The 21,089-nt window shown below is 43.2% G+C and overlaps 1 protein-coding gene across 5 annotated transcripts in view; it reads right to left on the reverse strand.

Moving 5' to 3' along the window:
* LOC106610670 (protein quaking-A) overlaps positions 1 to 21,089 on the reverse strand; it is a 95,258-nt gene that overhangs the window by 37,205 nt on the left and 36,964 nt on the right. For all 5 annotated transcript variants that reach the window (XM_014210118.3, XM_014210115.3, XM_014210116.3 and 2 more), the window contains exons 3-4: positions 17,812 to 17,928; positions 2,564 to 2,707 (exon numbers count right to left, since the gene is read on the reverse strand). In XM_014210118.3, the coding sequence (XP_014065593.1) occupies positions 2,564 to 2,707; positions 17,812 to 17,928 (261 nt within the window). The remainder of the gene's footprint in view (positions 1 to 2,563; positions 2,708 to 17,811; positions 17,929 to 21,089) is intronic.

Raw genomic sequence — 21,089 nt, forward strand, 5'->3', positions numbered from 1 at the left:
GACGTGAGGGGTGAGCAGCGCATACAGGTGTTTAATCTGCCTCAAACTCTGGCTGACAGTGATTTATGCTGCATCACCCATATCAGTCAGTGCCGTCACACGCAGCAATGTCCTCTGGTGGCGTACGCCGGGGAGAGAGGTTTAAAAGCCCCTTCGAAACAGAAAGTGACAAATGGAGGATAAAGGATTAATCTCAAAACAAGGGAGAAAGTTATTGAGCCGAGGCTTTATTCGCCGTTGCCATTTTGGAATGAAGCGATTCAAGTGATGCCAGGGCTCTGTTAGAGAGTGCAATCAAACTGCACCAGAGGGCCCCTGCGTGGTGGCGTGTCCATCCTCTGAAATAAACCTGATTACGATTGAGCAGGCCAGGCCTGCTCAGTCTTGGCCCTGTTTCAGGGGGTCAGAGCCCCAGCCACCGCGCCTCCTGACCGGGGGAAATCGGGAGGTGCAGCTGTCCGGCCGGTCTGTTCACCACAGGCAACCAGGCACTGTGGCCACGCAGTCTCCACCCCCCTGATGGTCATCTCCGGACACATGGGAGGAAGTGAACAGGGAAATATGGTGCGCACACTCACAGGTCACTTACTGCTGTCTGTTTTTAACACTGGTTTGAGATTAAGTGACACGACTTGTTCTTGTCATATCCAGGCAAACCGGCTATAAAGACACTCAGTTTGTTCTAAGTTAATGTTTGCAGCTACCCCATTGTAATACAGACCATATATACACAATGAACACAAATATAAAAAAGCAACATGTGAAGGTTGTCCCATGAGTGAAAAATAAATCCAAAGCAGCTTATTTTGCACACAAAATTGTTTACATCCCCACTAGTGAGCATTTCTTTGCCAAGCTCATCCATCCACCTGACTCGTGTGGCATATCAAGAAGCTGATTAAAAAGCATGATCATTACAGGTGAACCTTGTGCTGGGGAAGATAAAAGGCCACTAAAATGTGCAATTGTGTCAACTATGCCACAGACGTCTCAAGTTGAGGGAGTGTGCAATTGTTAACCGCAAGAACATCCACCAGAGCTGTTGCCTTAGAATTTAATGTTAATCTCTCTACCATAAACCACTTTAGAGGATTTGGTAGTGTGTCCAAACGACTTCAACCGCAGAGCACGTATAACCACTGCAGCACAAGACCTCCACATCCAGCTTCTTCACCTGCAGAATCGTCCGAGACCAGCCAGGCGGATAGCGGATGAAACTGTGGGTTTGCACAATGGAAGAATTTCTGCACAAACTGTCAGAAACCGTTTCGAGGGAAGCGCATCTGCATGCTCACCAGAGTCTTAACCGGGCTGCAGTTCGACATTTGCTCTGCCAAATTGGTTGTTAATCATTGCTAGACAACCATTTTCAGGTCTTGCCATAGATAAGTCAAAAGTGTAACTCGGCCACTCAGGAACATTAACTGTCTTCTTGGTAAGCAACTCCAGTGTAGATTTGGCCTTGTGTTTTAGGTTATTGTCTTGCTGAAAAAGTGAATTCAACTCCTCCCAGTGTCTGGTGGAAAGCAGACAACTGTTTTCCTCCCAGATTTTGCCTGTGCTTAGCTTCATCCTATTTATTTTTTAGCCTGAAACTCCCTAGTCCTTAAAGATTACAAGCCACCACCACGTTTGAAATGGATAGCGGTGGTATTCAGTAATGTATTGCATTTTCTCCAAACATAACACTGTGTTGAGGACAAAAAGTGAATTCCTCTGCCACATTTTTTGCAGTATTACTTTAGTGCCTTGTTGCAAACAGGATGCATGTCTTCTAACTGTCAATTAGGTTACCGTTAGTTACAATGTAGTTACCATCCTCAGGTCCATCACAGCCAATAAATTCTATAACGTTTTAAAGTCATCATTGGCCTCATGGTGAAATCCCTGAGCGGTTTCCGCTCCGGCGACTGAGTTAGGAAGGATGCCTGTATCTTTGTAGTGACTGGGCATATTGATACACCATCCAAAGTGTAATTAATAACTTCACCATGCTCAAAGGGACACTCAATGTCTGCTTTCAAATTTCTATCTACCAACCAATAGGTACCCTTCTTTGAGGCAATTGGAAAATCTCCTTCGTCTTTGAATCAGTGTTTTAAATTCACTACGCGACCTTACTGATAAGTGTAGAGTACAGATATCAGGCAGTAATTCAAAAATCATGTTAAACACTGATTGCTCACCGAGTGAGTCCATGAAACTTAAGCACATTACTCCTGAACGTATTTATGCTTGCATTAACAAAGCGGTTGAACACTTGTCAAGACATTTCAGCTTTTAATTAAAAACTGTCAAAAAAAAAAAAAATCCAGTTTGACATTATGGGGTATTGTTTGTAGGCCAGTGGAGATTTAAAAAAAAAAATGTAATCCATAAAGTCAGGCTGTAACAAAATGTAGAATAAGGGGTGCGAATACTTTCCAAAGGCACTGTATACACATATGAAAATATATTGCATCCTTTCCCCTTTTGGAGAAAGCGAGGCCTATTCAAATCATGTACACACTGACTGTGGGCGGAGGTCAGTCGACTGATTAACCCACGCGGCAGTACTACTCACCGCGGGCACCAGAAGCTTCTTGACCTCCTCCAAGGCTCTCTTCATCTTGATCTCGGAGCGCGTCTGTGTGTCCTCCACCGTGATCAGGACGTGAAGCTCCTCGTTTAGATGCTCCCAGTTGGGCTTGCCTCTGTTCTGCTCCTCCTGTGAAACAAAGAGAAGTGGGAGAGAAGAGACATGAGTGGATGTGACAAGCTCGGTTAGAGCGCTGCCGTTTTACATGACATAACAAATTTTGCATGCATTGAAGAAACAGACAAGGCGGGACACTAAAGGCAGCAGGGACATGCCCTTTTTTCCAGAAATGTAGCTTTAACTGTGAAAGGACAACGCCCTTTATTTAATGCCGACATCAAAAAAGGGTGACAGCAATCCCTGTAGAAATTAATAACCGATGATTATGTACAGTTGAAGTCAGAAGTTTACATACACCTTAGCCAAAAACATTTAAACTCATTTTCACAATTCCTGACATTTAATCCCAGTAAATATTCCCTGTCTTAGATCAATTAGGATCACCACTTTATTTTAAGGAACGTGAAATGTCAGAATAATAGTAGAGAACTATTTCAGCTTTTATTTTCCATCACATTCCCAGTGGGCCAGAAGCTTACATGTACTAAGTATTTGGTAGCATTGACTTTAAATTGTTTAGCTTGTTAAACATGTTGGGTAGCCTTCCACAAGCTTCCCACAATAAACTGGGTGAATTTTGGCCCAATCCTCCTGACAGAGCTGGTGTAACTAGGTCAGGTTTGTAGGCCTCCTTGCTCACACGCTTTTTCAGTTCTGCCCACAAATGTTCTATAGGATTGAGGACAGGGCTTTCATGGCCACTCCAATACCTTGACTTGGTTGTCCTTAAGCCATTTTGCCACAACTTTGGAAGCATGCTTGGGCTTGTCCATTTGGAAGACCCATTTGCTACCAAGCCTTTAACTTCCTGACTGATGTCTTGAGAAGTTGCTTCAATATATCCACAATTTTCATCCCTCATGATGCCATTTATTTTGTGATGTGCTTTGCTGCAGGAGGGACTGGTGCACCCCCACAACTTTGATGCTGCCAACCCCATGCTTCACAGTTGGGATGGTGTTCTTTGGCTTGCAAGCCTCCCTCTTCTTCCTCCAAACATAACGATGGTCATTATGGCAAAACAGTTTGGTCTGATTAAACAAGAGGACATTTCTCCAAAAAGTACAACATTTGTCCCCATGTGCAGTTGCAAACCGTAGTCTGGATTTATGGCGGTATTGGAGCAGTGGCTTCTTCCTTGCTGAGCGGCCTTTCAGGTTATGTCGATATAGGACTCGTTTTACTGTGGATATAGATACTTCTGTACCCGTTTCCTCCAGCATCTTCACAAGGTCCGTTGCTGTTGTTCTGGGATTGATTTGCATTTTTCGCACCAAAGTATGTTCATCTCTAGGAGACAGAACGCGTCTCCTTCCTGAGCGGTATGACGGCTGCGTGGTCTCATGGTGTTTATACTTGCATACTATTGATTGTACAGATGAATGTGGTACCGTCACGCATTTGGAAATTGCTCCCAAGGATGAACCAAACTTGTATACCAAGGTTTACCTTTTTTTTTTTTTCCTGAGGTCTTGCCTAATTTTTGATTTTCCCATGATGTCAAGCAAAGAGGCACCGAGTTTTGTTCGTGTGTTCAAGACACTATCGGAAGTGTAAATAAGGGTCACGCGCACGACGCATTTCGTGACAAAAAAATTCTAAATATTCCATTACCGTACTTCGAAGCATGTCAACCGCTGTTTAAAATCAATTTTTATGCCATTTCTCGTAAAAAAGCGATAATATTCAGACCGGGAAAGCGTGTTTACGTACAAAGAGAGAAAATAAAAGCATGGGATCCCCTCGTGCACGAGCCCGAGTCTCATAGTACTGTGACCGGCCACTATCCAAACGCGCTAATGTTTTTCAGCCAGGGGCTGCCTCGATATCATTCAGCTTTTTCCCGGGTTCTGAGAGCCTATGGGAGCCGTAGGAAGTGTCACGTTACAGCAAAGATCCTCAGTCTTCAATAAAAAGAGCCAAGATGAACAACAACTTCTCAGACAGGCCACTTCCTGCTTGAAATCTTCTCAGGTTTTGGCCTGCCATATGAGTTCTGTTATACTCAGACACCATTCAAACAGTTTTAGAAACTTTAGGGTGTTTTCTATCCAAAGCCAATAATTATATGCATATTCTAGTTACTGGGCAGGAGTAGTAACCAGATTAAATCGGGTACGTTTTTTATCCGGCCGTGTCAATACTGCCCCCTAGCCCTAACAGGTCAACTTTATCGAACAAATGTATTGTGTAACATTGAGTCCTAGGAGTGTCATTGATGAAGATCGTCAAAGGTTAGTTTTTAATTTTAGCTGTATTTCTGTGACGCCTCTCCTGCTTGGAAAATGGCTGTGGTTTTTCTTGTTTTGGCTCTGTCCTAACATAATCTAACTTTATGCTTTCGCTGTAAAGACTTTGAAAAATGGGACAATGTGGTTGGATTAAGGAGACGTGTATCTTTAAAATGGTGTAAAATAGTTGTATGTTTGAGAAATTTGAATTATGAGATTGTTTTGAATTTGCCGCCCTGATATTTCACTGGCTGTTGATGGTGTGTACCGCGGATGGGACGCTAGCGTCCCACGTAGCCCAGAGAAGTTAACCTCTAGGGGGTGTGGGACGCTACCGTCCCACCTGGCCAACATCCAGTGAAACTGCAGAGCGCCAAATTCAAAAACAGAAATAGTCATAAAAATTCATACAAGTGTTATACATCGGTTTAACTTCTTGTTAATCCAACCACGGTGTCAGATTTCAAAAAGGCTTTACGCCGAAAGCATACCATGCGATTGTCTGAGAACAGCGCCCAGCAGACAAAATCATTACAAACAGTTACCAGCCAAGTAGAAGAGTTACACAAGTCAGAAAGTGATAAAATTAATCAGTTACCTTTGATGATCTTCATATGGTTGCACTCACAAGACTCCCAGTTACTCATTAAATGTTAGTTTTGTTCGATAAAGTCCCCCTTTATATCCAAAAACCTCAGTTTCGTTTGCGCGTTTTGTTCAGTAATCCACAGGCTCAAAGGGAGTCACAACAAACAGACGAAAAATCCAAAAAGTATCAGTAAAGTTCGTAGAAACATGTCAAACAATGTTTATAGTCAATCCTCAGGTTGTTTTTAAGTCATAATAATCAATAACATTTCAACCGGACAATAGCTTCGTCAATATAAAAGGAAAACAAGGCGTGCTTTCGGTCACGCGCATGAAAAACCTCTGGGACATGGGACACTGCAGTGTCCACTCATTCAAAGTGGTCTTATTCCCTAATTTGTCAGAATACAAGCCTGAAACAATTTCTAAAGACTGTTGACATAGGAAGTGCAATTTGAGTCTTAAGTCAATGGATAGTGTAATGGCATTCAATAAAAAACTACAAACAAAAAAATCCCACTTCCTGGACGGATTTTTCTCAGGTTTGTCTGCCATATCAGTTCTGTTATACTCAGTTTTGGAAACTTTTGTGTTTTCTATCCAAATCTACCAATTATATGCATATCCTAGCTTCTGGGCCTGAGTAGCAGGCAGTTTACTTTGGGCACGCTTTTCATCCGGAGGTGAAAATAGCCATGACATCTTTTCTGGAATTTTCCAAGCTATTTAAAGGCACAGTCAACTTACAGTATGTAAACTTCTGACCGACTGGAATTGTGATACAGTGAATTATAAGTGAAATAATCTGTCTGTAAACAATTGTTGGAAAAATTACTTGTGTCAGGCACAAAGGAGATGTCCTAACAGACTTTCCAAAACTATAGTTTGTTAACCTGTTAGGGCTAGGGGGCAGCATTTGCACGTCTTGATAAAAAAATGTATCCGATTTAATCTGGTTACTAATCCTACCCAGTAACTAGAATATGCATATACTTATTATATATGGATAGAAAACACTAAAGTTTCTAAAACTGTTTGAATGGTGTCTGTGAGTATAACAGAACTCATTTGGCAGGCAAAACCCTGAGACATTTTCTGACAGGAAGTGGATACCTGATGTGTTGTATTACCTTTAAACCTATCCCATTGAAAAACACAGGGGTTTAGGAATATTTTGGCACTTCCTATTGCTTCCACTAGATGTCACCAGCCTTTACAAAGTGTTTTGAGTCTTCTGGAGGGAGATCTGACCGAACAAGAGCCATGGAACGATGATGTCCCATTAGACACCTGGCGCGCGAGTTCATGTTGGGTACCCTCGTTCCAATACGTTATAAAAGAGTATGCATTCGTCCACCTTGAATATTATTCATGTTCTGGTTAAAAAAGGCCCTAATGATTTATGCTATACAACGTTTGACATGTTTGAACGAACGTAAATATATTTTTTCCCCTCGTTCATGACGAGAAGTCCGGCTGGCTTAGATCATGTGCTAACAAGACGGAGATTCTTGGACATAAATGATGAGCTTTTTTTAACAAAACTACATTCGTTATGGACCTGTGATACCTGGAAGTGACATCTGATGAAGAGAATCAAAGGTAATGGATTATTTACATAGTATTTTCGATTTTAGATCTCCCCAACATGACGTCTAGTCTGTATCGCAACGCGTATTTTTCTGGGCGCAGTGCTCAGATTATTTTAAAGTGTGATTTCCCAGTAAGGTTATTTTTAAATCTGGCAAGTTGATTGCGTTCAAGAGATGTAAATCTATAATTCTTTAAATGACAATATAATATTTTACCAATGTTTTCTAATTTTAATTATTTAATTTGTGACGCTGACTTGACTGCCGGTTATTGGAGGGAAACGATTTCCTCAACATCAATGCCATAGTAAAACGCTGTTTTTGGATATAAATATGAACTTGATAGAACTAAAAATGCATGCATTGTCTAACATAATGTCCTAGGAGTGTCATCTGATGGAGATTGTAAAAGGTTAGTGCATCATTTTAGCTGGTTTTATGGTTTTGGTGACCCTGTCTTTGAATTGACAAAACATTACACACAACTCTTGTAAATGTACTGTCCTAACTTACTCTAAATTTATGCTTTCGCCGTAAAACCTTTTTGAAATCGTAAAACGTGGTTAGATTAAGGAGATGTTTATCTTTCAAAGGGTGTAAAATAGTTGTATGTTTGCAAAATTTGAATTTTGACATTTATTTGGATTCAAATTTGCCGCTCTTGAAATGCACCTGCTGTTGATGGAGTGCACCACGGGTGGCACGCTAGCGTCCCACCTAGCCCCAAGAGGTTAACAAGAAATTTGTGGAGTGGTTGAAGAGAGTTAATGACTCCAACCTAAGTGTATGTAAACTTCCGACTTCAACTGTCTGTACGTACGTTGCAGGCGTTAATCTGACCAACCTATCCAAAAGAAGACCTACAGTGCTGTCGAACAAAGAAAACATGTGGGTGTGTTAACAAAGGGTCCGAGAGAGCCATTTACCCCTCTCCGAAAGGGGGCCACCAAGCACTTTGAGGTGCTAAATTGAGACGCTGGTGCGCTTCGAAATATCAGAATGGGCTTTATTCAAAAACCGACGATCAAGTCGTGGAGAGGCCTTCAACACGGCTAAATAGAGGGCCATTTCAAAGTGCGCACAATTGGCCCCAGTATTAGACTGGCGAGGCTGAGTGGGGAAATGGAATAGGTCAATTCAAAATGTAAGTCTTCAGCCCTCGCACAAAACCCCCGCACGCCTACCTTTTTGAGAGAAGGGAGAGTGGAATATGTCAGAGTAAAATGCAAGGCTCTCCATTCTGACACGCTCTCCCCATTACCTGGCTTCTTTTGAGACGTTTTCCGACAGCACTGCGCAGCATGGAGGGCTCTTAAAAGCTTTGGGTCACACCACCATGGCAGCTTACTGTCGTGTGTGCTTACATGTAGACAGATCTGAGCTCACCATTTCCTCTGTGGCTATGAATTGAGGTTCACAATTCGATTCAAACAAAGACTAGGCTAACCTCAAACCTCACAAAGCAGACGCAATACAGCCTCAGTAGGAATATGAAACACTATAGCTTCAAATCATGTTATGACAAAAGCAGCAGCAGTCTTTAAGCTCTCAGAGAACCATCTCTCCGAGCTCTATCATGACAACACATTTCAGAATCAAAACACCACCGCCAAATCTCCAAGGCATTTAGGTCATGGTACAAGGAAGAGGGAAAAATCTAGCTTCCAGCTTTGCTTCCCTGACTAAAAAGCTTAAATTAGGCAGTGTGTGTTAATGCTGTGTCATCAGTTCCCCCCCAACACACGTGTTACGTGTTCCCTGGTGCTCCTCCGATCACTGCTCATTTGTGAACTAGGCATGGTAATTGAGGTGTCTAATTGCTACCCATGCATTGTGAGGCGCGGCGGGAGGTCCACCTGACACTTACTAATATGCGGCTCGGCGCGTGCCGTGCCAAGCCAGAGTCGAGTGGCATGCCGCCGCTTGCCCGCCTCCTCTGCCGAGAGAGACGTTGCCATGACTTTACCACACAATCATTTCTCTCTCAAACAAACACAGCGGGAAAATTAAGTTCAATATTCCTCTCGTGCTCTTCAATTCCACGAGAAGGAGGGCATACTTTAAACAGGCAGAAGATTGAGAAAATTATTTCACAATGGGCTGTTTTTACTTGTGGCCTATTTTGCAGGCAGCGTGGAGGTGAGGAGTTTGTGGAGAAAGACAGGAGCCGTCTGTTGAACCGCCACAACCTCCTCCGAACACCCTGTGGAACTGCACCTGCCACTTTCTGAGCACTGGTCATTTTGAGGAGCGTGTGTGTGACTGCGGCAAAGAGGAGATGGTGAGTAAGTGAAGACTACAGAGAGACAGCCAGAGAGAGCTCCAGTACCGTAGGGATTCACAGTCACACCCCAGGAAGGGCGGAAGCGAGGAAGGCTGGGAGCAGTGCGGAGTGCCACTCTCCCACTGTGGCTTGCTGTGAACAAGGTCACAGTGTCCTCAAGAGGAAAAAGTGACAGCATGACAAACGGGGGAAGAAGAGTGGTGGGACAGAGGGGGCAGGGCATGTTGGGAAGGCCATTAGAAGAGCGGCGAAATTCTGTTTACTGACATCTTAAACGGCTGAGAGGGAACTGCCAAGTAATCGAGTTGGCCAAAATATTAATGTTAACGGGGACGAAAAACAATTACTTGCTTGTGTGGCGCCCAGAACCTCAAGCTTAGCGGGGCTAAGCTTGAACTCAATAAATCCTCGACCAAGGTTATACTCCAACACTGAAAACGCCACATGGAAAAAAGGCAACAGAAATAGCTGACCATATGTCCAGTGTAATTTGACCTGCCCCTTCTTGTTTGTTGTATTGGAAGAGGAAAGTTCCACAGCCCTCGACAGGGGTAGCTCACGTGGTCAGCTGGTGCTAGATTTAATCTGGGCAAGTCTACAATTACTATTTATATCAACACGGTGCCAGAATGCACATTTCACCGCTAAGCGACTGTCTCAAACCAGCTGTCCCTCTCTCGCCCAGTCCCCAAGGGCTCCTCGATGGCACCTCTTAGCCATGGGGTGATGCACTTCAGTCGCAAATGCCACCGGGACAAAAGGGACTTGGAAACAGAGGGCAAGACAGAACAAAGTAAGGCTAGCTATGGCTGGAACAAAGGAGTTGGGTTGTTCCACGAAATGGGATATTACATTTTAAGTACAAATTGTGCACCAATATTGAATTTTAAAAGCCTGTTAAATAAAATGAAGTGACATTTAATATAGACCACATGGAGAATTCTATAAACCTGTTATTTTATATGAATAAAGGCTTAGTATGTTCCAATATTCTGCATTGATGTCCCTCTCACTTCTGGGAAGATTTTCCCCCATTTAATTCCAACATTTCTTCAAGTTTCACCATCATTTAGTGTTGTGCTGTATACTGAAACATCTTTACTTATTCCGATACTCGAGCATGAAAAACTGCTCGGTACTAGAATGTGTGTCTCAAGGATCAAGTCTCAGCCTAGCCGATGTCTCCCTTTATAGCACGAGTGCTCCGTGCTGGCTTCACTTAGCCTGCACAGGGAGCCTGGGTCTGGGCTGCATCATGTTGACTCCCCATTCATGCTGAACGTGTTAAAACACTAATAATGCGACATGGCATGTAGAATCTGCACGCCAAACAAAATATCCATACAGGCTAGAACACTTTACAATGCAAGAAGATACCAGTAGCTTCCAGATTTGTACGCCATCTTTCCTTGCTCGCTTACAGCTGAAGCTTGATTCAATTCACTACCCTAGAACTGTGTTAGAAACACAAAATTTGCCCATTTGTCAACAAAACAGTATTCGTTTAAAAATCAGTCTCACGTCTCTCCCAAATATCTCTTGCCTCAGCGAACTTTGCTCGTGAACTACATCCTTACTGGTTAAAGAGACAGCGCGCACTTATACAATACAAGCACGAACCTGTACTGATCAATGTTGATCAGTTCAATAAAATACGTCCCACATGGAAGGGGAAACCTAGCCCCATGAAATCTGCCAAAACAAGCTCAGTAACTCAATGCACTCGTATTGAATATGCATTCAACTGTATAGTGAATAGGCCTAGGCTGTCTTGATTTGCCCAGTTTATCAGAGATTTACCCTTCAAATTCACGATTACCATTATGTTATACAGTTCGATTGCTTACACCAAAGTCACATTATAAAATCAATCGATGCAGTCGTGCATGGCAGTCTCTGAAAAATGTTGACTTATTGAATTACATTGAACTCAAGACGCCCTACGATTCAACAGAGCAGTAGCGGAGTTGGTCTGGATCAAGTGTCATTGTGTTTTATACACGTCCTCACTATGATGTTGTAATAATACTGTGAAAATGATAATGCCCTTTTAGTGTAAGCTGTTTGAAAAGGCCACCTGAAATTTCTGCCTGTTTTGGTGCGATGGAGTTCCGGCCTGCCTGCAGACAAATTAGTTAGACGAATAAGAAAGCGGTCCAAATCTGCCAGTAACAGCTAGTTTTCCGCTCAGTCCACTCCCAGACAGTACAAGCAAAATTCTTGCTTGAGAAATTGCTCTTTGCTAAGAAGCCATTTTTGTTAAAATAAATAAATAAAAATATTAAGGTACTTAAATTGTTACCAAAAAACGATTTGATTAAGATAACAGCTGCATTGGACCTTTAACAATAAATAAATTGTGAAGCTCGCACACAAGCTTCAATTCCCTTGTCACAAGGGGATTTATGGCTGACTTAAGAAATCGTCAATCCTGTTAGTTACACGTGTTACTTTATTTGGCACCTTAACCTGTTAGGGCTAGGGGGCAGTATTGACACGGCCGGATAAAAAACGTACCCGATTTAATATGGTTACTACTCCTGCCCAGTAACTAGAATATGCATATAATTATTGGCTTTGGATAGAAAACACCCTAAAGTTTCTAAAACTGTTTGAATGGTGTCTGAGTATAACAGAACTCATATGGCAGGCCAAAACCTGAGAAGATTTCAAGCAGGAAGTGGCCTGTCTGACAAGTTGTTGTTCATCTTGGCTCTTTTTATTGAAGACTGAGGATCTTTGCTATAACGTGACACTTCCTACGGCTCCCATAGGCTCTCAGAGCCCGGGAAAAAGCTGAATGATATCGAGGCAGGCTCTGGCTGAAACACATTATCGCGTTTGGCAAGTGGCCGATCAGAGTACTATGGGCTTAGGCGCGTGCCCGAGTCGACCCCATGCTTTATTTTCTTTCGTCTGTTTACATAAACGCAGATTCCCGGTCGGAATATTATCGCTTTTTTATGAGAAAAATGGCATAAAAATTGATTTTAAACAGCGGTTGACATGCTTCGAAGTACGGTAATGGAATATTTCGAATTTTTTTGTCACGAATTGTCCCATGCTCGTCACCCTTATTTACCCTTTCGGATTGTGTCTTGAACGCACGAACAAAACGCCGCTATTTGGATATAACAATGGATTATTTGGGACCAAACCAACATTTGTTATTGAAGTAGAAGTCCTAGGAGTGCATTCTGACGAAGAACACCAAAGGTAATAACATTTTTCTTATAGTAAATCTGACTTAAGTGAGTGCTAAACTTGCTGGGTGTCTAAATAGCTAGCCCTGTGATGCCGGGCTATCTACTGAGAATATTGCAAAATGTGCTTTCACCGAAAAGCTATTTTAAAAATCGGACATAGAGTGCATAGAGGAGTTCTGTATCTATAATTCTTAAAATAATTGTTATGCTTTTTGTGAACGTTTATCGTGAGTAATTTAGTTAATTGTTAGCAAATTCCCCAGAAGTTTGCGGGGGGGTATGCTAGTTCTGAACGTCACATGCTAATGTAAAAAGCTGTTTTTTGATATAAATATGAACAAAACAAGCATGTATTGTATAACATAATGTCCTAGGTGTGTCATCTGATGAAGATCAAAGGTTAGTGCTGCATTTAGCTGTCTTCTAGGTTTTTGTGACATTATATGCTAGCTTGAAAAATGAGTGTCTGATTATTTCTGGCTGGGTACTCTGCTGACATAATCTAATGTTTTGCTTTCGCTGTAAAGCCTTTTTGAAATCGGACAGTGTGGTTAGATAAAGGAGAGTCTTGTCTTTAAAATGCTGTGAAATAGTCCTATGTTTGAAATATAAGTTTTGTATTTGAGGAATTTGTCATTCGCGCCACGCCCATCATTGGATATTGGAGCAAGTGTTCCGCTAGCGGAACGTCTAGATGTAAGAGGTTAAATGAATGCCTATCGAATATCCAGTGTCTATGGGGTCAGATTGCACTTCCTAAGGCTTCCACTACATGTCAACAGTCTTTAGAAGTTGTTTCAGGCTTCTATTGTGAAAGGGGAGCGAATAAGAGCACTCTAAGTAGATGGCCCAGGTGAAAGCCTTTGGTTTAGTCACGCGTGGCCGTGAGCACAAGCTCCGTTCCCTTTCCTTTCTAATGAAAACAGTATTGTCCGGTTGAAACATTGAATATGATAAAAACTTCCTAAGGATTGATTAGAAGCATTGTTTGACATGTTTCTACGAACCCAAATGGAACTTTGACTGTGCCCGCGCTTTGTGCATTTGGATTACTGGACTAAACACGATCAAAAAGGAGGTATTTGGACAAAGATGAACTTTATCGAACATTTGTCTAACATGGAGACCTGGGAGTGCCATCAGATGAAGATCAAAGGTAAGTGATTAATTTTAATGCTATTTCTGACTTTTGTGACACCTCTCCTTGGTTGGAAAATGGCTGTATGGTTTTTGTGGCTAGGCGCTGACCTAACGTAATCGCATGGTGTGCTTTCACCGTAAAGCCTTTTTGAAAATCAGACACAGCGGCTGGATTAACAAGAACTGTATCTTTAATCGTATGTATTACACTTGTATCTTATATCAATGTTTATGAGGAGTATTTCTGTAATTTGATGTGGCTCTGCATTGTCACCAGATGTTTAAGACAATGCATTTCTGAACATAACGCCAATTTCAAATGAGGTTTTTGGACATAAAGATTAACTTTATCGAACAAAACAAACATTTATTGTCTAACATGGAGTCCTGGGAGTGCCATCCGGTGAAGATCAAAGGTTAGTGATTAAATGTAATGCTATTTCTGCATTTGTGACACCTCTCCTTCTTTGGAAAATGGCTGTATGGTTTTTTTTGTGGCTAGGCGCTGACCTAACATAATCGCATGGTGTGCTTTCTCTGTAAAGCCTTTTTGAAATCGGACACTGTGGTTGGATTAACGAGAAGCATCTTTAAAATGGTGTATAATACTTGTATGTTTGAGGAATTTAAATTATGAGAATTCTGTTTGAATTTGGCGCCCTGCAATTTCACTGGCTGTAGGCCAGGTGTTCCACTAGCAGAACCCCCTTCGCAGAAAGGTTAAGGAGCCCTCTTAAATACCTGTCAAAAGGGGAACTAAGTTGAAGCGCTTATAAATTATATCACAGTCCCAACTGCTTTTGCCATGTCCAAGCGCTTCTGAATTCCACCTCCATCTTTTCCAAGACGACATTTCTCTACAGTTCCTAAAGCACTAGAAGGAACTGTAGTCTAAAAGCTCTCATACAAGCTTCATAAAGCATGAGCAAGCGTTGGTCAAGCTGTATCTGGGAAGAGTCACCTCAGTCTGAAAAATCCAAGTGTGCTTGCAGTGCCAAATCATATCAATTGCCAATCCAGGCGTTGAAATTCTGGGCATTGCACTGACGATTTTCCCAACTTGGAACCCAACTTGGAATTGCAACACCTCCTACAGAAAGACCATTGCAGTGAGCCGCATCTGAAGGCATGGTTAGAGGCAACTACAAACTAGGCCCTGATTTTTTTATTTTAAAAACGACAAAGTTTTCAGAACCACCTTCAAAAAAGGCACAGTACTTCAGGAGTTGGGTTGTGATCATAGTAGCGTAAACACATTGTCTCCAGTACGTAAGATCTTTTTCCCCTGTGTTTGCAGAGGTCCCCCGTGATTTAGGCCTTGTTTGATCAGAGGACAGAGCGTCACCTGAGGGACAAGTTATTATCCTCTGCCTCCCTTGTCTGCACTGCCACATCAAGGCTCAGAGACATGGTGAGGTGGGGGGGGCAGGGTGGTGACTTAAGACGGCTGACAGACGTGCGTCATTATTGTGAGTGGGCGATAAACGTTGCATTGCCTTTTTAAAAGATTTGGGCTGTCAAGTGCACAATTACCCAATCTGTACAATTTCTAACATCAGAGGCCTGTGGGGGTGGACAGAACAGAGCGGAAGTCAATATGCATGGAGCTCAGAATTTTGGCTAATTGGTGCACACGTCTAAGTGACTTCAGTGGTATTTATGTGGTCTTGTAGTAGTTGTCATTTGAACAACTTTAAATAGGATGTTGACCTACGTGCATATGCATCCACCAGAACCGGAGTTTCTTGAATAAGCCCCAGCGAAAACCTGCCACCTCAAATAGCCCAGCCCCAGTGGCATCCCTGGGGCTCTCGTCCCCTGCAGCCATGGCTCAATTTCTCTCACATTAACTCACACACCACCCCCCCGGCTCTGACACATACTGCCCCCCCCCCCGGCTCTGACACATACTGCCCCCCCCCTGCCTCCTCCCCATTGCTCCAGCCACTGGCGGGCTGGGCCTGCCCCTGGAGGGAGCTGCAAACTGAATTATTGAGAGCTGAAAAACGGCAGAGGTAATGGCTCCTGAATAAACAGACTGCATTATCCCCTGCTGCCTCTGTTTCCAGGGAAGTTTGGGAGAACACAGGGCCGTTCAGGGAGTGGAAACTATAGCTGGCTGACAGAGGGAAGGCATCCTTGGTTATGAGGGAGGAATGCTCTCCCGTGTGGCACTGATAGTGGAAGTGCTAGGGGTGACAAGAGGTGGAGAGGGTTTAATTAATTAATGTGAACACTTATTTTCAGGTAAGCTGATTGAAAATACATTCTTATAGTTACACCCATGCCTCCCATACCTACTATCCCATTCTCACCCGTGTGAGCTCCAGTCAAATTTTTCCCTCAGAAATTGTCCATTTCTGGAACAGAAATAAAAATCAAACTTACGAGGCATAATCTATATTAATATTTTGTTACTCCTTCATTTTATATTACACTCTTAAAAGCATCACCCTTGTCTTTTCCAGAAACATATTTATTAGAGGCAGTTAAAACTGCTGGTCCGTTTATCGGCCTGTAATTGCAGCGAGCATCAGACAGGTCTCAGGGCCATAGAAAGACAAATGAAGGGAGATAAGCTACCATGGGTCATCAAACCTTTACTTTTATAATCTTATCAGATGTGCTGCGAGGAGCAGTCATCTAAATGAGGTGTGCGTTGGCATTTGTGTGTAAAACCTCTAATGCACAAATCGAATTCTGAAAAAAGATCAGAATTAGCACAGAAAAAAAACTAACCAGCGCTGTGATAATGAACAGACGCCAAGGGAGATTAAAATAAATGGAAAACAAGCCAAGAATGAGGGTGGTGTTAAAGAAAGATACAAGTTATCCACCCCTAGAGCTGTAAACTGGAGCTTCTAGGAGTGAGGCTCCGGTGGGAATCCTTGTGCATTCTCCCATTGTTGCTTTCTGCTGCTGCCCCTCTTCTAGCGAAGCAGCAGAGCCTCCAGGCAGGCGGGGGTCCATCGTGGAGGGGATAAAGTACACTTCTCCCGCCTTACTTATGCAAATGCATGTAATGTAGCACTGCTGCCTAACAAATTAACTACACTGAGGCGGCAGATGGAGAGGGGGGGGGGGGGGGGAAGGAACCGAACCAGCCAAAAGAACACATCTGGCTACAAAATACAAAAATCTAGCTACAAAAGAATTGTCAATGTTTTGAAAGGTGTCGTAGAAATGGTTGACATTTGCTTTCAAAATATCTCGGAAATGTCTCGGACTATATCTATAAGGAGTCAGCAAAGTCAAGAATTCCACATAAAACTAAGTAGTAACAGTGATAGATCAGTCTAACGTTGTGTTTGACCCTTCCTTTAGTTGGGTTGTCGCCATATATCCAGGATTTATGGCAGATCAACTATATTCAGCCAAGGGCCAAATTCTCAAGTGGATGATCAGGGGGCAGAAACAATTACAAATAATTTGTAGAATACAAATTGACAGCAAGAAACGCAAAACAGATTTGACAAAAATAATTTTAAACCTTGCTTACATTTGTTTACGATCACCTCTTATGCGCGGGAATACTTTGGAACAGACTTCCACAATGGAGCCGATTTGCTGGTGTTTTTACAGTCTTATGTCCAACAAATTAAAAAGTATGATTTTGTTTGTCAGAAAACTTGTGGCAGGTGGGTAAATAAAATCAGTTGGGTAACCCTGGTTTTTGAGAAGAGGACACGTGACGTTGGTGCCCTTTCAGAAATCCAAACAGCTCCGAACCACACCGTGGCCAAGCCCAGAATAGACCCAGCACTTTGCCCGGGCCTACCCTTGTCACTTTAGAGGGCACTTTCCATTGAGAAGCCTTTCCATAACCTAGAGTCAAGTATCTTTCACGCTTTATGTAGGCTGTATCGTTAGCTTGTGGGCTATAGCCCAAAATTACTGGGGGGGGGGGGGGCGCATGGCTAACCACCTCATGCGTTGAGTAACTAATCAAAATGGCTGTTTTACAACAAGCCGGTTAGAAGTGAGTCTTAAATCCAAGTCTCTGTTTTTGCAAAAAGTTAAAGTTAAGTAGGGAAAAGGAGGGTGGGGGGAGCAAATAAACCAATGAGCTCACCTTCTTTCTGTCTCTCATGGAGCTCTTTCCTCGCACCATGATTTTGCATCCAGTTTCTGCTTCCAGCTGCTTGGCGGTGAGTCCGCGAGGCCCCAGGATTCTGCCCACAAAGTTATACTGCAGAGAGGGGGAAGAAAAACGTTACAGGTACAAAGAGTATTTCGCATTTAGACTGCAGTGTAGATAATCACTTGCGCACTATGAATCATTTGTCATGTGACAGCCTACTAATCTGAAGTCATGTGATTACTTAGGACTCACAGGCTGCAGATCAAAAATGTTTTACCCCCTCAGCCCTTGCTCTATCCCCTTTCCCTTGGTGGAATCCCTGTCGAAAACAGATGCAGTTTTATTGCCCTCTTAAGTGGAGGTCCAATTCACCAACGTTGCCCCCTCAGCCCTCAATTTAGCTCAAGGGAGCTAGTGAACAACTTGTCACTTGCGGGGCAGATATGACCCACAATTCAATGCAAACTGTAGTGACATGTCAAACTCGCAATCATGAAGTGTCAAATGTAATCAACAAGGCTGCATTTTCAGCATGTCAGAAAAGTATGAAGCTAGCTTCCTAAACAAACAAAATCTACAGATTTTAGCATCGGCAAATTGGCTTGGTCTCGTAGTGAGGAGCCTATACAACATTGCAATTCTGAAATGTATTGGAATAAATTACCAAACTATCTAGCTACCTGACAGGAGTTTTAGCTAGATATTTTAGCTTACTAGGTACATTAATAGCTTTTGGTTGGTTGTTTTTAAGCTCAGATTCAAGATTTCCACCAAGGACGTCGCCTCTCCGATCATCACTCTCCCTCACTTGGGCAAGGATATGACGATGTAAAATGTCATTCAAGGGCTGAGGGTTTAGGGCCAAGGGTTGTCTACTTTGAGTTTGAAATGCAGACATAGAATTGTTCAAACCCTCATTTAATAAGCTTCAGTCAACCTCTATTGCTCTGCTCTTCCATAGCGCTCAACATGTGATATCGGTTCATTGCTACCACGACAGCAGATTACAGACAACAAGTAACCAGTGTGACCTTTAAGGGCCTCTTCTTTTTCCTGGCCTAATATAAAAACAGAATAAATTCAAGAGCACAGGTACAAGTCGCACGTTCCCGACGGTGCACCCTGCTGCCTTGCAAATATTACGGAACCACACTGGGCTCACCAGAAAGCAGGCTGAAAATGAATTATTTGAGGGGAAAATAGAAATGAAACTACTTTCAGGGAATTATGGTGGGGGGGGGGGGGGGGGGGTGTGAGGAGGTGAAGGCTCTGCTCGACAATTTTCTTATCGAGGCCCTTTCACTCGTGAGTGGCTTTGCGGCTTTGTACCAAAGGGAACGTATTTACAGACGTAATCCTCTCCACTTGAAACTGGTTTCCACTAGGATAAAGGAACAATGTCCAAAATAATCCACAACAATTTTTTGCCTAAATAAAAACAGAAGAATGGGTAGAGAAGGGAAGACAGTTGAAAAGGTAAACAAACTGGGCATGTTTACCACATGCAGTGCTAAGCTGAGAACGTGACGGGAATGAGATCCATAACTATTCAGAGAGGCATTTATGCACTCATACAAAATTCCTAGACCTGCTCAATGTTCATATGGCACAGCACTAAGTTATGGTTGGCACAATTTTATTAGGTATGAAATCCATGCTTACTGATTCCTCAACAAAATTGAAATGAAGTCTACAAGGCCAGCATTGTGTACATCTGAGACAACATATCATTCTAGGAGTTGCCTACTAACAAAGGCCTAACCTTTCCAGACCCTTTGCTTCCCTGTGGATTACGTTACTGTGGAGCTGGCGTAGACAAGCAGGCAGGCTAGGCCAACGTCTGTTTGGCAAACTCTAGTCACTAGACTGGTGTGGGGGTGGTGATGGCAGGGCGCACCTGTCCTCCTGCCCCCTCTAGTCACCCAGTAGAGAATATAGCGATAAACTCTGGCTGTGTTCCGATCACCCTGCCACCTTAGGCAGCGGAGGAGCGAACTGTCGGTCTGCATCACACGGGAAGCAGAAGGCGACAAGAGGACTGGCTCCCAGGCACAGCCTCTACCCACGGTCGGCCACCAATGGCCTTCCGCCATCAGTCTAGCATCAGAAGCACATGCTCATAGACTGAGGCGACAGGAGCAAGGTCCCTGGGTGAAGCATAACCTTTAAAGCTAGCTAGTGCGCCCAAGCTTACTCTGTCATAAGATAAGAAAATAGCTAGAGCTAATGTCTTTGACAGTGCACACTGCATGATAATTCACACCGTCTGTCAGCATGGCTATGGATATTTAAGGTCAGACAAGCTCAATGTTTCTCAAACCCCAGCCAGTGACAAATAATGCTTGCGTGGTATACTATAAATTACTGGCCAATTACTGTGCTCTGTTTATTTGAAGACATAGCCAGAGAAACCCACACTAGCAGCTCTAATCCCCATCTGAGGCGAGTCGGTTATGAAAGGAGTTCCTATACTGATAGAGAAATATCCTTTCACCATGGATCTCTCTGCAACTGCTCTCAAGATAGAAGTGAATTCTCCCTTGCTATGAATATGTTGATGCTGATTGTACATGACAGAGCAGGGGCTTGCTGGAAAGTTGGGGAATTGCTCACTTTGAATACTGGGACAAGACAGGAATTACCACCACAAGGGGCAGGGCAGGTCCCACTGTCCCTCCCAAAGTTGAGCCAGTTTTTCTAATGGCTTTAAAGACACCCCTTTGACATGCATGATATGGGTGGTGATAAATGGTTCAAGGACATAGGGTTGTGGAGGAGGTTGGGTGGGACAGATCTATTCTTAAGAGGGATGGGGGGGGGGGGGGGGGGGGGGGGGTGAGTCTTCAGTATCCCCCTGGTAATGGAGACTGACGCGTGGGCAGCAGCCATGTTTGGTGATGGCGACCGTTGTGACCGAGAAAAGAGGGAGCAGGCGTCTGGCCGAGCTGTTAACGCGCCCTCCACTCCAGGAAAATGCAGCGCTGCTCATAAATGTCAGCTAACGCAGGGCCACAAACGTCTAGGACAGAAATACGATACTCATCACATAATTCAACAGCATAGAGGAAGAAGCAATGCTTCAACAAACAGGGGACTTGATATCAGAAGTCCACATGTGCAAGAACTGTCCCCAACCCTCTTTTTAAAATCACCCCTTATTGCTCATCGTGGAACAGTCTATGTTGCAGCAAAGATTCTACATTTTTCCTCAGGTGGTAACATTTGCTAAATGACGACATTTTTAGACTTATCCAGAGCGACTTACAATA

Source organism: Salmo salar, chromosome 09, assembly GCF_965601325.2.
Source record: "Salmo salar chromosome 09, fSalSal1, whole genome shotgun sequence".
Lineage (NCBI taxonomy): Eukaryota > Metazoa > Chordata > Actinopteri > Salmoniformes > Salmonidae > Salmo > Salmo salar.